Source organism: Aedes albopictus, chromosome 3 (genome assembly GCF_035046485.1).
Source record: "Aedes albopictus strain Foshan chromosome 3, AalbF5, whole genome shotgun sequence".
NCBI lineage: Eukaryota > Metazoa > Arthropoda > Insecta > Diptera > Culicidae > Aedes > Aedes albopictus.
Window position 1 is genome coordinate 305,333,171 of NC_085138.1, and position 18,162 is coordinate 305,351,332.

Consider the following 18,162-nt stretch of genomic DNA (forward strand, 5'->3'; position numbering starts at 1 on the left):
TTAAAATTACATTAACGCATTTGAAATTAACAAACGTTGCTTGAAACAGTTTAAACTAACAGAAAAATCAAACAAATCATACACACGATTGAACAAACAACACATTACACGAATTGGTTCATTCTGACCATAATTGGTGCGTCCTAACTGTAATCTAATAAAATTAGAGCGTCTTAAGCTACGAGATGCTACATTGATATTGATCTTGCAAAGAATGTTAGGTGCATCTATACTACCGACAAGCACTTTTTGCACAAATAATACTCTCTCCAGCTGACGTCGCCTGGCAAGTGTGTCCATTCCGAGAAGTCGGCAGCGATTCTGATATGGGGGCAATTCTATAGGATCACGCCAGGGAAGAAACCTCAACGCATAACGAATGAACCGAGATTGGACGGCTTCTATTCTCGATATCCAGGTGCCAGTATACGGACTCCATACCACAGCAGCATACTCAAGAACGGATCGCACCAGCGAGTAGTACAACGCACGTAGACAGTATGGATCTCTGAATTCCTTGGAGATCCTGAAGATAAATCCAAGATTCCGATTCGCCTTTGCAATAATCACGGAGTAGTGCTCTCTGAAGGAGAGTTTGGAGTCCAAGTGAACTCCAAGATCCTTTACCACCGAAACTCTTTCCAGCTGTTCACCACCAATGTTGTAACTCCAATTGATTGGATCTTTTTTGTGCGTGAAGGAGATTACCGAGCATTTACTCGTACTGATCGTCAATTCATTGATCCCACACCATTCTGCGAACACGTTGACGAGTCTTTGAAGCTCCCGACAATCCTGAGCCGAGTTCACGATCAGGTAAATTTTCAGATCATCCGCATATAATAGCCGACATCCTCGAGGCAGTACAGCACACACATCGTTGAAAAACAAAGAAAAAAGAAGTGGGCCAAGGTTGCTGCCTTGGGGAACACCAGAGGGGTTTGAGAAGTAACTGGACTGAGCTGTTCCAATTTTGACACACAGACGACGATCTACCAAATACGATTTAAGCCACTGAACAAAACTCGATGCAGCACCCATCCTTTCCACCTTCGCAAAAAGCAACGCATGGTCAACGCGGTCAAACGCAGCTTTCAAGTATGTATATATATGGTGTCTACTTGAACCCCGTCTTCAATGTTTCGTAAGCAAAACGATGTGAATTCAGTGAGGTTGGTTACCGTTGACCTACCAGCATAAAAACCATGTTGGTCGCATGAGATGTGATTTTTAACTTCGTGGAACAAAATTTTGCTGACAAGAATTTCTAACAGTTTGGAACCGGCACATAGCGATGTGATACCACGATAGTTGGTTACATTTCCGCGGTCACCCTTTTTATGAACAGGAAACAATACTGACTCTTTCCATTCATCCGGGAAAGTCGATTGGGCAATTGATTGATTGCAAATCGAAGTCAGCGGAGCGCAAAGTGCTACAGCACATCTTTTGAGTACGATCGGTGGAATGCCATCAGGCCCTGGCTGACACGAAGACTTCAGTTTATTGATGGCATCGCTGATGTCCGCTTCTGAGAAGACGATGTTTTGCATTCCCAGCACATCCTGTGGAACATTCCTAAGGGCAGCGTTTATGTGCTGCGAAGAGGCATTGTCCTGTTTGAATACGCTCGAGAAATGACATGCAAACAATCTGCATATATCCGCTGGAGACGCAGCCGAGTCGGTATCATATGACATAATCGACGGCAATCCATTCTGCTTACGCTTTTCGTTAACAAACGACCAGAAACGCTTGGGGTTGCGCTTCAGCTCCTTTTGCTTTCTCTGCACATACTGTGAATAAAGCAGACGATTGTAGTTTTTGTATACATTACTACAAATCTGAAATTCTCGCTTGGTACTAGGGTTTTTGTTTCTAGAGTAATGTCGCAGAGCTCTAGCTCGCTCAGTTTTCAGGGTTCTCAGTCGATTATTCGACCACGGCGGGTTTTGCATAGTTCGTTGAATGGGGATATGTACGCGGAACAACTCGGTAAGTGTGTGGGTAAAGATTTCCACAGCATTGTTGACATTATCAGCAGTGTGCAGCGGTGTCCAGTCAACTGCTGAGATAGCATGGTTTAACGCAGCGAAATCAGCTTTTCGAAAATCGAAATGTGGAACTACTTCAGATCTAATGAAAGACATTGCTCTTGGGCATTTCAGGGAAGCAGACAGAGCAGGATGATGTTCATCTATCATAACGAGCGGCTCAACAGCTTCTGTGACAATACACTGACAAGAGGCTAGTTCGTTTCCGAAAACAAGGTCTAGCTTCCGACCATAGTTGTTGACAATAGGATTGAGTTGTCTCATATTTAATAGCGACACACCATCAATGAGTGCAGAGCTGGCACCATTGAAGTTTGATTCACAAGGATCAGGATATAAATGACCGCTGCAAGAAGTCTTCCATACGAGGCCAGACTGATTGAAATCGCCAAATAACAAATGCATGTCAGACAAGCCAACGGAGTCACAAACATGGTTTATGCACTCAACGTGTCGTTCGATATAGTTAGGATCAGTAGCGTGTTCAGGTGGAAGATACACTACGCCAATGAAAATGTGGCTAACCCCAGAAGAAAATGTGGCTAACCCCAGAAGAATTTTAGTGAGGAGGTGACGGTTAGAAATCATCTGTTTTCTATTATGTAGTTACCGAAGTGTAAATGTGGCTAACCCCAGAAGAAATGTGGCTAACCCCAGAAGAATTTTAGTGAGGAGGTGACGGTTAGAAATCATCTGTTTTCTATTATGTAGTTACCGAATTCGTAAGTGTTACTTCATGTATCATTGTAATTGACGAATCTAATAAAATATATTTACAGCTTTGTAGCAGATTGAACAGCAATCAGTTGTTTGCTTTCTACATGTCCGCTGAAAGAGTCGTTCCACCAATGCCTCTTCGCAACAACCATCTTTGACGATGTGCAGAAAAAAGTATGTGGCGGCGATAAATGATCCACGAGCTCTGGAAGATATGATGGGCAGGGCATGTTGTTAGAATGCCGGACAACAACTTGCAAAGCTTGTTTTCGTAAGAGATATCAGGATGGTACAAGAAAACCAGGAGTGCAGCGAGGAAGGTGAGCGAACCAGGTGCAGCAACGAACCGAGTGTTGTGGCGTAAAATGTATTCAGTTTTTTTTAATAATTGTTAGCCCAAGTAACCAAAAGTTCAGATAAAAGGGTACTTTATAAGCTAAGCAGCTTGTTCGAGGTCGCTCATTAGCCTTCTAAGCAGCTTCATTTTTAAGTAATTTTGGAACTTGAAAGTTCACATAAGCACGCTGGATAGCCTTCTAAGCAGCTTCTGACAGAACTTTGTCAAAATTCATGCAGAAACAAAAATGTGTTTCAGAATCACACCCTGTTCGTGGGGGTTTGTGATTCACGTCTGGAAATTGCTACTGATAATTATATTTTCACATATGATGCTGCTATGTAGATTTGAACTGGAACCTCCTGCGTGATAGCCTGCCGACTTACCGCTGTGCTGCTGAAGACACTTGACAAAGTCAAGCTAACTTCACTACTGTACAAATGTGCAAAACTAGCTGCCGACAGAAAATCGATTCAAGTCAGACTTTACCTGCTGTCCGCTCAATCGCAGCTGTAGTACTGCGGTAGAGCGTAGGGCTCTCACGCAGCGACTGTCGGTTCGAATCCGATGGGCGGCAGTTTTTTTTTTATCAAACCTAGTATTCATTGATTTGATATATTCATTTTGTCTTTTATTCGTGTACGCTTAAACAGTTGTTTTCTGTAAAAGAAATAAATTTAATCTTCATTGAAACACAACGCTACTGAACTGAACTTCCATGAACTTGAAAGTTCCGACAAAGTTCCGACATAGCATCTTAAGCAGCTTTAAAGTTCCGCGAAGTTCAGATAAAGTTCCGAATGGAACTTTCTGGCTGCTTAAGAGGCTAACAATTAGCCTTGCCGGAATTTGTGACCGAAGTTCCAGCAAGGCTCATCGTTAGCCTCTTAAGCAGCCAGAAAGTTCCGTTTGGAACTTAATCTGAACTTCGCGGAACTTGAAAGTGCATTTTGTCATGGGAAGCGGAACTTTTGGTTACTTGGGAGGTATGTAACGCTAAACAAATGAAATTTGGTGAGTTTGTTCCAGCATATCGTTTTGAAACGTTGGTGTCCAAAAGTTGACCAAACGTATCCTTTGGACTTAACCCTTCCGCTAACAACACCCAAACTCCCCTGACATCTAGGCCTGAGAGAACGTAGAGGTCTCTCCACCTCTCTTAGGTGTCCAAAGTCTTCCTTTCCCATCCCTCAGATGACTCAAGGACGTGGCCAAGGATTGCGCAGAACTTGTCTTAGGGATGATTTCTTCACCTCGGCTAAACCGGTAACCCTGGCTTTCCCATATAGTTAAACCTAGTTTAACGCTTAAGCCAGGGTAAAGAAACCACCCCTTGAAGTCAGTGATAAGCCACAAATCTCTGTGCTTCGATAACAAATGGGAAGGAAGCAGCCCATTTAACAGCGGTTTGAGACTGTACCACCTAGGATTTCAGGCGACTTGCTTATTGCTAATGCTGATTGTTTTCACTTTCATAATCAAAACCAAAATCTCAAAGATATAGTTACTTTCTTAACCCATAAGAAGCGTAAAAACTGAAAAAGTGGTAACTGGTAGCAAAATCCTGCATACCTTCGGACATAGTAGCGTGGGTTTGCGTGATGAGACAGGTGAGGCCTTTTTCGCGAACGTACCATTCCAAACAGCAAATGATACATTGCATTGCAAGGATCCACCACTACCACCTACCAACAACCAGTCCCTGTGGTCTATATCCACCGTACCGTGTGGTGTTGCCTTGTTCCTTTTGTTTATTGACTCTACGTGAAACATTTCTCACACTAACTTTTTCGTTTGCAAATACCAACAAGCTGGTTTCCAAGAATCAACAGGTAATGAGCTCCTCCAGGTATTCAGGGTCTGACTATAATGGGGAAGGGGTGGAGACCTGGCCAAAGTATACGCTTCATACAGATTTGAAAAATTTTGTATGGGCAAAACTCTACGAGGGGGAGAGGGGTCTGAGATGACCAAAATTGAGTCTACGTAGCTTCGCCTTGAAACTTGTTATAACTGATTGTCTGTTTATCATCACTGAAGTCCAGTATTACAATGGTGTTAGTTTTGATACATAATCGCCATATCAGTCCAAATCAACCCATTGCTCCAGGTTTTATTACATCGATAAATATAAGTTCGTGCTTGGAGTGCAAATTAACGACTACTACTAAAAATAGCACCTGTCCAATCCTTACCTGATCGTATAGGCCCAGAGCTTTATTGAAGTTTCGAACCTGAAACAAATCAAACAAACAAACGCTTAGAACACAATTTATTCACCGTACTAAACTAAAAGCTTCATACCTTCATGTATTTGAGTGCTTCATCACGAAGGTTCTTACACGCCACCTCGATTTCGTCCACCACGGGTTTGGAGCTTTTGGGGCGCTTTTTCGCTGGCTTGCTCATGGTTTTCTTTTGATTCCGCTGAAAGTGTTGGAAGATTGGTGAATTAGAAAATGTATGGCAGGATACACCGTGGTCAAAAGGTAAAGGAATAGATTGATTGACGACATGTATGTTTCTGCAATTTGGGAGGTACTAATGTTCTCCATTTGAAGCTTGATAAACTTGCAACATCTATTCAAGGGTGGTATGGTATTTATTTTTCAACGAACCAATGAGGAATTGTTTGAACATTTTGTGGAGAAATCCCTAAAAGCACATGAGGAGTGTGGACGCAATTTGTAAAACATTTTAGATGGATTATATCCAAACATTTTGAAATCAACTATAGAAAAATATGATCAACATTCTAGAAACTTTTTAATGTTCCCCAAAAGTATTCTTGGTCACAGTATTATGGATAAAGTTTATACTAACATAGGCAAGTTTTAACTAGTTCAATAAGTTCAATAATGTCTAAGCGTATCCGAGTAAAGATCGTCAGATCTTCAAACGTAATCAGTCTGAAACGTCTGGCAGCTCTACTGAAACCCCTCCTAATCGCGCCACAAAATGCGCTTGAAATGCCTCTGAAATCTCTGTAAGCCTGTGAAGCCAATAAAATTCCATAAAATTCCTCTTAAATCTCCTGAAACGCCCTAAAATGCATTAAAATGTCTTGAAATGTATTGAAACTGCTGTGAACCCCATATGAAACCCCCCGAAGCTCAACTGAGAATCTATCAAGAGGAGCCCTCTCTGAACCCCGACAGAAGGAATTGAAACGCCTTGAAAAGCCTCAGAAAGCTCTGAATCCTCCTAAAATCCCCCTTAAGCTCACATAAAAGCCTGTGAAGAATGCTAAACACCATTTGAAACCCTCTAAACTATCAGGAAATTTCTTTGAAACGCATTAGAACGTCTTTGTAACTTCTCTGAAGCTGAGAGCCTGTGAAGCCACCCAAAACTCTCTAAAACTTCTCTGAAACTCCCTGAAACGCCTTGAAATGCTTTAAAACGCATCAAAACGCTTTGAAATTCCCATAACTCCATCTAAAGTTCACCTGGGCCCTGGGAGTCAGTAAAACTTCCTAAGCCCCTCTGAAACACCCTGAATTGTCTTGAAAAGCCCTCTGAAATCCATCTGAAACAAATATGTAAAACTCCTTTGAAATCTCCCGGAAATCCTTGTGAAATTCCTCCTGAGACTCCCACTGAAACGCTTTGAAACCTCCCTGAAACCCTCGTGAAGCTCTCCTGAAAGCTCCTTAAGCCCCCCGGAAACCATTCTGAAACCTGATGAAGGCCCTCTAAAACGTCTGGAAACTCCTCTTTAATCATCTTAATATGTACTCTTTTGAAGGCCCCCTGAAATCTCGCATGACTTAAACTTACAATTTTTTTTATCCTCTTTAAACTCATTTGCAACTTTGAAGTCCATTTAGGTGATGAGTTAATTCCCAGATTCCGAGTAATGCAATGTCTCCTCGAGTTTTCCACGGGAATCCTGCAAAATTTATTGCAGAGGTTTTCCCAGTATTGCTTCCAGAGGTTCTGTGTTTTACCGAAAACAATTTCGTGGGATTTTTTCTAGGGGTTTCTATGTAAGTTTCTCTCAGGATTGTTGCGGTATTTCGCTTTCTGGTTCTTTTTATTCATCTTTCCGGAGTTTTTTGGAGTTTTTGGACATTCGCTTACAGGGTCTACGTAATTTATGGACAGACCCTTACTTACTTGAATCCAGATCATGTAACTTCAACAACACCCCCACAAACATGAACTTCTTCCCGTGACAGTCGTGGAGAAGATGAGGTGCTCTCGGTCTCTAGTAGCCACGTACGTCACACTAACAATCCTTCCCTTCCTTGATAACCGTAAGGACGTGGCCGGCACCTTTATTGACTTAATAAAGCGTGGAATTCTCGAAAATGCACATTGAGGGCGGTAGCTACTCCCAAGCTCCGTTTGTTGGTTTCTTGTGCAATTTCGATTGTTCTGGTCAATCACGGAGTTGCAACTACTAATTGTACGGTCATACATATATGCTCATGCTCTTTCCGGAGTTGCGGATTTCTCCAGGACTTCTTCCCAGGATTTCTCACAAAGTTTCCACCGAAGTGCTGAGATTTGTACTAGAACAAGGTTGTATTCAAATATTTTCTCGAGCTTTTTGCAGGAATGCCTCCCCATATTGTTTCCACTGCTTAGTGCTCCCATATTCCTAACGGTGTTTCTTCCGAGGCTACTCCTGTGATTTCCTGAAGAAATTCCTGAAGGAATCCAGCGATATATTCTAGAAGCATATCGGAAAATTCTCTGGAAGAAATCCCGGGAGCTAGTCCTGCAAAGACCTCGTGAAAAATTCTAATAGAAAGCCTGAGAGGATCTATGATGGAAGTCTCAGGAACAACCTATCTATAAAAACGTTTAGCTGGCGATATAGAGTCTCCAGTTAACTTACTGAATCATGGTGAAAAAAATGTTTTGGTATAAAAATCCAAGATGGCGGCCAAAATCAATACGGGCGACCCAACTTTTTATAATTGTAAATAGTAGCTCTATCTTTCCTCTTTTCAACAACAATTCGTTTTGAGGTGGTTTTTGGAGAAACTTTCGAGTTATGACGGTTTAAATAAGCCACCATTTTACCAAAATCGAGGGGTCTGCAAAAATTGTTGCGGCTCTAACTAATGGGGAGTCCATCAATTTGAGCAACCAAGTACATTTTCCTTACTTGTTAAGCGAGGACTTTCAGAAAATAGCCACCTTAAATATTTTTGAAGACAAGGTGTAAATAAGGTATTTTTCATAAAATTAGCCATAACATAGGAACGAAAAAAAGTGCATTCCAGAAATGTCATAGAACGCTTGTGAAATTACCTACTCAAAACATTTTTTTGAAAATTTTCCGCGAGTTCCGGCATAGCTTTTTCCGGCATTTCCTTGTGAATTTTCTCAACGGTGAAACATTTTGTGGAAAACTTTTTCCACTTGATATTTTTTTTTGGATTCCCGAGAAAATTTGTTTTCATTTTCATTAATAATCTTTGTTTCTATTCGGCACATTTGGACATTTTTTAACAAAATTGACCATTACTCAAAAACGAAAAAAAAGTGCATTCAAAAATTTCAGCGTTTAAAGCTCATGAAATATCCTTAATATTTTTTATGGATTTCTGAGAAATTTGCTTTCATTTTTATTAAAAAAAAACTTTGTTTCTACAATGCTTTGTTCTTGAGTTATGATTTTTCAAAGTAAGTAGTGTCACGGGAAAACAAAAAAAAATCCCCCTGAGTTTTCCGGAAAAATGGGCGACCCTGAGTTATTGTTCATTTTTTTTGTTCATATATCCATGAGCCCTGCCTGTGGAAAAAATTTCAATTCAAATCTGAGACCGGCCCAGACCCGTACAGAAATATAAAAAAAACCCTTATGCAAAAAAAATATCATTAAAAATTTCATAAACATGTTTTTTTCTAAACTCAATAATAAACTTGTCCAAGTCTATTAGAATTTTGTACAAATGTCATAAGCATCGTTGTGTCAGAAAATAGACTCTTATAACCTTCCACTCCCGGCGAAGACTGGCGCTTGAGCCTAGCTATTTAGCACTACAGTTGGAGGAAATGCCAATGCAGAACCCTTGCTTCCGTGAAGGTAAGCCCAGCTCCCTGGGTTAGTGGGTTGGTGTCAGGCGCTGCAAGCCAGCCGTAAAAAAGACTAGCACCGGAAAATCAACAAGAGAAGAATGCGAACCGATACCAATGGCGACGACCACAGCGACGAAAAGGGACTTGCGACTGGAAGCTTGGTACGTGGAACTGCAGATCTCTCAACTTCATCGGGAGCACCCGCATACTTGCCGATATACTGAAGGACCGTGGGTTCGGAATCGTAGCGCTGTAGAAGGTGTGTTGGACAGGATCTATGGTGCGAACATTTAGAGGTAATCATACTATCAACCAGAGTTGCGGCAACACACGTGAGGTGGGAACAGCTTTTATAGTGATGGGCGACATGCAGAGGCGCATGATCGGATGGTGGCCGATCGACGAAAGAATGTGCAGGTTGAGGATCAAGGGCCGATTCTTCAACATTACTATAATAAACGTGCACAGCCCTCACTCCGGAAGCACTGATGATGACAAAGACGCATTTTACGCGCAGCTCGAACGCGAGTACGACCGCTGCCCAAACCACGACGTCAAGATCATCATAGGGGATCTAAACGCTCAGGTAGGCCAGGAGGAGGAATTCAGACCGACGATTGGAAAGTTCAGCGCCCACTAGCTGACGAACGAAAATGGCCTACGACTCATTGATTTCGCCGCCTCTAAGAACATGTCATTCGTAGCACCTTCTTCCAGCACAGCCTCCCGTATCGTTACACCTGGAGATCAACACAACAAACGGAATCTCAAATCGACCACGTTCTGATTGATGGACGGCACTTCTCCGACATTATCGACGTCAGGACCTATCGTGGCGCTAAAATTGACTCTGATCACTACCTGGTGATGGTTAAACTGCGCCCAAAACTCTCCGTTATTAACAATGTACAGTACCGGCGGCCGCCCCGGTACGATCTGGAGCGGCTGAAGCAACCGAATGTCGCCACCGCATACGCGCAGAATCTCGAGGCAGCGATGCCGGACGAGGGTGTGCTCGATGTGGCCCCTCTAGAGGACTGCTGGAGTACAGTCAAAGCAGCCATCAACAACGTAGCCGAGAGCACTATCGGGTACGTAGAACGGAGTCGACGAACGATTGGTTCGACGAGGAGTGCAGAGCGGTTCTGGAGGAGAAGGATGCAACGCGGGCGGTAATGCTGCAACATGGAACCCGACAGAATGTGGGGCGATACAGAGAGAAGCGGAATCAGCAGACCCGTCTCTTCCGGGAGAAAAAGCGCCGCCTGGAAGAAGCGGAGTGCGAGGAAATGGAACTGCTGTGCCGTTCACAGGAAACACGTAAGTTCTACCAAAAGCTCAACGCATCCCGCAAAGGCTAAACTGCTAAGCCGAAAACTGCAGGGATAAGGACAGGAGCCTCCTGACGGACAAACGTGAGGTGATCGAAAGGTGGAAGCAGCACTTCGACGAGCACCTGAATGGCGAAGAGAATGTAGGCACGGAGGACCAAGGCAGCGAAAGAAATGACTATGTTGGTGCAGCAGATGACGGGAACGAACCAACTCCCACGTTGAAGGAAGTTAAGGATGCCATCAACCAGCTCAAAAACAACAAAGCGGCTGGTAAGGACGGTATCGCAGCAGAACTCATCAAGATGGGACCGGAAAAGTTGGCCACCTGTCTGCACCAGTTAGTAGTCAAGATCTGGGAAACCGAACAGCTACCGGAGGAGTGGAAGGAAGGGATAATCTGTCCCATCCACAAGAAAGATGACAAGTTAATGTGTGAGAACTTTCGAGCGATCACCATTTTGAATGCCGCCTAAAAAGTGCTGTCCCAGATCATCTTCCGTCGTCTTTCACCTAAAGTAAATGAGTTCGTGGGAAGTTACCAAGCCGGTTTCATCGACGGCCGGTCGACAACGGACCAGATCTTCACCGTACGGCAAATCCTCCAGAAATGCCGTGAATACTAGGTCCCAACGCATCACATGTTCATCGACTTCAAAGCGGCATACGACAGTATCGACCGTACAGAGCTATGGAAAATTATGGACGAGAACAGCTTTCCCGGGAAGCTGACTAGACTGATAAGAGCAACGATGGACGGTGTGCAGACCAGCGTAAGGATTTTGGGTGAACTATGCAGTTCATTCCAATCTCGACGGGGACTACGACAAGGTGATAGACTTTCCTGCCTACTATTCAACATCGCCCTGGAAGGTGTTATGCGACGAGCCGGGCTCAACAGCCGGGGTACGATCTTCACGAAATCCGGCCAATTTGTCTGTTTTGCGGATGACATGGATATTATTGCTAGAACATTTGGAACGGTGGCAGAACAGTCCCAAGTAACCACAAGCATTATAACATTGAACGAATTAGACAGAATATCAACCTTTGCAATGCGAAATGCAGTAATTCCACACTTGTCATGCAATAATCCTTTAGATTGGCATTATCAATGTGATGATGCATTGCATTTTTCTTTACATTCGGGTTTATTAAAAGGTGATATAAGATAATCCAATAATTCAACACTGCAAAAACTAAATAAATGCCATGTACAAACTAGCAAAGTTTGCTCTAACAATACAATTATAAAAGCTTGACTCTAATGGTAAACAAATGAAATCAAGAAGATTGAACAACTTTACGGTCAACTCTAGCGGTCTTCAACATTTCTGGTTCGACTCCCGACCAACTTAATCCCCGTTTGAGCCACCGATCGACGACAGCAAAAGCTATTTAGAGATGAATTTTTCTCTTTTCTGTAGGCTGCAATCACATGCCAATAACGATAGAAAACACAATTAGCATATGAGCAATGTGCGAAGGGTGTTTTAGTCGAGGTTTTTATTTTCTTATGTTGATTAAATATCTTCTAAAATGCATTATGTAATTTTCAGTAATTTATCGGAATGTGATAGTTTACTGTATTCTATTACATATGACATAGTCGTTTTACCCTCTACTACAATGATTGAGATAGAAGAACATTTTCCTTTTAGTTAATGAAATATCTGTTGTTATCACTGCAGCAGAAACGGTCCAAGGTGCCAGCGCGTATGGAACTCATCTAGCGGTCATCAACACTTCTGGTTCGACTCCCGATCCGACTACAAAAAATAATGGTTAAAACATTAATGTGTGAGGGCATCAGTACCGTCGATAACGAAACGGTGCTAAAAATAGATTTTTGTTTTGGTTTTTCGTGTTGCACGTATCAAGCATGTCAAATGCAAATGTACAGCACATGCATTTATATTACTTTAGCAATGGCTGTCAGCGTGCTGCAATATGTGGCACTAATTTGATTTTAGTGGGGCCCTTTTCGACTTTAATATTGCTTCAATGGGGTGTTTAAAGTAATGCAGCATTATATTCATAATTTTAATTATCAATATATGGCAAAATTGATGCACTTATATACGGCTTCGTGGTTACTTGGGGTACACCCGCCTGAAACGTGAAGCAGCAAAGGTCGGACTGGTGGTGAATGCGGCTAAGACAAAGTACATGCTGGTAGGTGGGACTGAGCGAGACAGGACAAGCCTTGGCAGCAATGTTACAATAGACGGGGATACTTTCGAGGTGGTAGAAGAATTCGTCTACCTCGGTTCCTTGCTAACGGCTGACAATAACGTGAGCCGTGAAATACGAAGGCGCATCATCAGTGGAAGTCGTGCCTACTATGGGCTCCAGAAGAAACTGCGGTTAAAAAAGATTCACGCCCGCACCAAATGTACCATGCACGGAGAAACAAAAGTACCCAAAAGTGAGTTCAATCCACCCAACTTCGAGGTTGCGTGCGGGAAGCCAATTTTGAGTTGATGGAGTTGATGTTGAGGAAGGTAGTTTGCATTTAGGCGTATTCGGCCAAAGTACCAAAAATCGAAGTTTTTTTTTTTACTCGACAATGAATGCACTTTACGGCGAACCCAGCATCCAGAAAGTGGCCAAAGCCGGAAGGATACGGTGGGCAGGGCATGTTGCAAGAATGCCGGACAACAATCCTGCAAAGTTGGTGTTTGCTAACCATCCGGTTGGTACAAGAAGACGTGGAGCGCAGAGAGCACGATGGGCGGACTAGGTGGAGCGTGACCTGGCGAGCATTGGGCGTGACCGACGTTGGAGAGCTGCAGCTGCAAATCGAGTATTATGGCGGCAAATTGTTGATTCGGTATTATCATGAATTTGATGTTAACTGAATAAATCAAAATGAATCCTTTCTTACCGCAAAAAAAGCACTGTATGTATAATTTATTGTCTTTTCAAAATCAAGTAAAACCCCTTTATAAATTTGTGATGAATCAGAATAAAAAAAGTTAAAAAACCATCATACACTTTACACGAACTCTTGAATAAACTGGACAATTTGAACAACCATACATGTAGTATTTATGTGTACATATTCCTTTTCAATGTTCTAATACACCGGCTAATTTCAATACAATCATGAAGATACTTATCAGATAATTCAATCTGTCGACAACTACCTACTGGTAACAAGAAAATCGGTGTGTGATACTAGGCAATGTAATGTAGCTGGCACATTTTCTGATCTTTGCTTCATTGATTGCAACGCGAAACTTCCTTACAGCGTATACTGAAATAAACAAGCAGTATCGACGGAAATGCAAACGGGTAGGGGAAAAGGTCTGAAATCGCTCCCGAAAACTATTTTTCGTCATTTTATCATAATAGTTTTATTTGCTGTAAATGTGAACTGGATTTTAAATTTAGCGCAGATCAGAGAACGAAGATTTTTCAAATTTGGAAATATCATCTAATTTAAAGGACACATAGATTATAAGCACGCTTTGTAATCCTCGGCTCCTCTGTTTAATTTACTTCATAAACAGACAATTTGGACACCGACTATCTTCGCCCTTTTCGGCATCATGCGTGTACATTTCTAACAAAAATACAGGAATGAGAAGCAAACCAAGTGTGTAATGCTTAATACGTATGCTTAAATTCGGATGACCAAAAGACCAAATTCAGCATGGCTATTTGAACCTGTATCAATATATTAACTACCATGCGTCCTTTTTCTATCATTGTTGCTTCGAAGTAAAGTATATGGAGCTTCTGGTTCTTTATTCACAGCTCAATCATTGAATTATGGGGAACGTGGTCACATTTGCTTTGATGGGGTGAAATGCCCTTCTGTACCCTAGCTATAAGTAGAAACAACGTGGATCGTACAACGTTCGACAACCAAAACAACTGACTGCGGAACCGCGGCAGTCGTCGTCGTCGTCGGCCTGGGCTTCTCCATCAGTTTAGCGTAATCGCGAAAACAATCCCAACATAAACAACATCGAAATGTGACATAAATCTAATAAGATAATCGATTTTATTTACGTTTGGTTACAGTTTCCACGTTGGGAATTCTTAACAACAACTGCAGCGAAACACTCTGACTGCCGAGACTGGGTCGAGAACGTCAATGATGAGCTATATTTTCCTACACAACCGACCCGGCCAGAAGTGATTTATGGCTTTTGATTTGGTTGGCAAAATAAGCTCTGACAGAGGCAATCAATTTTGATACGGAGCGCAATGGTTTAGTTTTTGCACTTGGGTCGTTACTAGGTGATTCAAATTAATGTTAGTTGACGCAAGACACAAGTTTTGCGGAATCGGCCCGGAGGCAAGCAAGGAATCAGAAACAAAATAAGATAAATAAACGTTTTTCATGTTCTATAGAATAAACGTACCAATAGTGGTGCTATTAGTAGCTCCTTGTAGTAAAATTATTAAATAAAATTGATAACACCTCTGAATAAAAAGTCTGAAAACGTTAATCGGTAGTTTTTCATTTAAATTAGCTAGCAAAAATGTAATAACCATCGTTTATTTCTGCTTTTCCTAATAAGTTACTTGCACCAGTACACGGTTCCTGTTATGGAGGTAAAACTTAACATTGGTTCCTAAAGTGGCGCAACCCATTGAACTCTTATGGGACCCACCACTATAGGAACACTCCCATGTAACACAGCATATTCTATAGGAATTACATTGACTTCAATATGACTAGTTAGAATATTTGGATTTGAATCAATAAAACCATGTTTTTAAGACTTCTCTACAAATGAAAAAGCGCAGAAGGTGGAGCCTATGCAACATCTTTGTGATGTTACTTATATTTTCTATAAGAATCAGAGAAAACATAAGTATGTTTCTCATTATGTTTAACGCTACAAAATTTCACAAAACCAGTGTTTAGAATACCACCAGAATACGCTATGTTATATAACCGTAATTAAATAAGTTTCAAAATGTCAGTAATGAAAATTTTTGTTTGGCGGAAAAACGATATGTATCCTGTCTTCTGCTAAACTATTTCAACTCAAAATTGCGATTCTGAGACCATAAATTGTGATGCGAATACAAAACATTACTGGTTAACACATTAGTGGTTAACAAAGTACAGTCGAGACTCTTATAAGATCACTGGTCGGGGGGCGCAATAGGAATCCGCTTAATAGGAGACTAAGAGCTTATGGGATTTCGGCTTTTTGGGGGTGTGGCTCATTATCTCGAGTGTGTTAAGAGTTAGCGCTATACTTTCTTCGGCAAAGTTTTAGGGCTTGATAAAATCTACCATTTAGAACTTTGGTTCACATGATTAGTTGGCAACTTGGCCGCTAGAGGGACCATCAACAGTTTGATGCTAAGTTGCACTACAGGAACCATATCAGGTTGTCAAGCAAACGTTACGATATGCGACAGCTCAAGACCCTGATAATTTGGAAGGATAGTGTCTTCGGGAAAGTTGTTGGGTACGCCAATAACTTACTGACGATGAGTTGCGAAGTTTGAAATTCCTCCACTGGGCGGCGCTAGTGAGCAAATAAATTTTCAAAACCTCATATCTCAGAATCCCGATAACTTAGAAAGTTGGTGTCTTTGGCAAAGTTGATCAGTATAACATAAACTTACATAAAAATAAACACTTGTTTCGTAATTCTGCCACTAGGCGGCGCTAGTAAACATGCAAATTCTAGAAATCTCATAGCTCAGAATCCTGATAACTTAGAAAGTTGGTGTCTTCGGCAAAGTTGATCAGTATGACATAAAAATAAACACTAGTTTCAAAATTCTGCCACTGGGTGGCGTTTACCGGTTTTTTTCGACTTTTTCGACTTTTTTGGGGTTTTTCGGCTTGGCAAAACTAGTATCGCTCCCCCCGATAACTTAGAAAGTTGGTGTCTCACTAGCGCCGCCCAGTGGAGGAATTTGGAACTTCGCAACTCATCGTCAGTAAGTTATTGGCGTACCCAACAACTTTCCCGAAGACACTATCCTTCCAAATTATCAGGGTCTTGAGCTGTCGCATATCGTAACGTTTGCTTGGCAACCTGATATGGTTCCTGTAGTGCAATTTAGCATCAAACTGTTGATGGTCCCTCTAGCGGCCAAGTTGCCAACTAATCATGTGAACCAAAGTTCTAAATGGTAGATTTTATCAAGCCCTAAAACTTTGTCGAAGAAAGTATTGCGCTAACTCTTAAAGACTGCCCCAGAAAGTATGGACGCACCTAGTCTTTAGTTGTCTGGGCGTGATCGATGGTTCTTGTTTCGGGCTCCGTTTTGTCTGTTTCTGCTTACTATAGGATCGAAAATTCAAACGTTCTTTGCCCCGATGAACATTGGAATTCGAAATGGTAACTTTTTTAGTCATACCCCGCTCTGTGTTAGTTAGAAGGTTTTTTGTTGTGCTCAAACACCTTTATTATTTGTTTATCCAAACGAGGGATAGCAGGATCTTTATTTTTGACCCAATTTTGCCTATGCTTTAACGTATTATTCCATCGTGGTTGCTAATTGCTGGTTGCACAATTTTCTCACTTACTCCCACCATATTTTGTTCTTTTCCTAAGTGACCTTTCAAACTCTGTACATCGTTTGAGCACATTTTTTCAATGATGTTCCGTTGAAAGTTCATGTATTTTGAAATACACTGTTGGAACCGCAAAAACCGTCATACAAATGCTGAGAAAATAGATTGACCAACAGGATGTAGCTTTCAAAAAGATCAAGTCATCAATAGTTATGAAATGCCAGTATTTTCTTACTGGCTCCATACTTTCTGGACCGGTCTTTAATACACCCGAGATAATAGGCCACACCCCCAAAAAGCCGAAATCCCATAAGCTCTTAGGGTCTGTGTCAATTGACGAATTAAAATTAATTTTTACTTAAATTTGACAGTTCAACACTTAAACTTGATAGTTTTCCTAATGAAATAATTATCGAAATGTCAAGTTTAAGTGAAAATTAATTTTAGTTCGCCAATTGACACAGACCCTTAGTCTCCTATAACGCTCACCCCTGTCTAGTAGGAGTTCGTTTAATAGGAATTCGTTTAGTAAGAGACTCGACTCGAATAATTCAAATTCATTAAAACAAAGATCGTCCGTCAAATTTTGCTCGTTTCCACGTTTATCGATTCGGTCGGTGGAAAAAAGTGAGAAAAAGCTCATGGTGCTACGCAAAACAACAAAATTATTAAAGTGATTGTAGATGATCTTTGAAAATAAACCAAAAAGGAGTGAAATGTGTTCCTGTTATCTTGCGGCTTGGATAACACACAGTTCCGCAGTACGTGTTAGTTTTCCGGAATCCAGGCAGAAAGGACCATCCAGATAGCTATTATGTCGGTTGTTCTGTTGCTGAGGAGAATGTGTGACCTGTGAAGCCATACCTAGTGAATTTCAAGATTCTGTGTCTTTGTACTTATGTGGATAAGAAGTGCTTAAGGTTAATGAAAATCACGAAAAATGGCAAAACTTTAACTAAAATTAATAAAAAGTGGAAACTTTTGGTGGCTACGCAGTCTTTATTCTTTAAACGGGTTTATTGTTTACCCAACGTTTCGGCACTTAGGGGCTGTCCATAAACCACGTGGTCATTTTTTTTTGGGACTTTTCAACCCCCCCCCCCCCGCGTGGTCATTAGTCCATACTAATTTTTTTATTTGTCCATACAAAATGGTCATTGGCCGAACCCAACACCAACCCCCACC

At 41.6% G+C, this 18,162-nt stretch overlaps 1 protein-coding gene across 1 annotated transcript in view; it reads right to left on the bottom strand.

The window, feature by feature from the left end:
• LOC109413080 (outer dynein arm-docking complex subunit 4) overlaps positions 1-18,162 on the bottom strand; it is a 46,124-nt gene that overhangs the window by 16,326 nt on the left and 11,636 nt on the right. Inside the window, exons 2-3 of the mRNA XM_029857289.2 lie at positions 5,413-5,535; positions 5,304-5,342 (exon numbers count right to left, since the gene is read on the bottom strand). Of these exons, the coding sequence (XP_029713149.1) occupies positions 5,304-5,342; positions 5,413-5,535 (162 nt within the window). The remainder of the gene's footprint in view (positions 1-5,303; positions 5,343-5,412; positions 5,536-18,162) is intronic.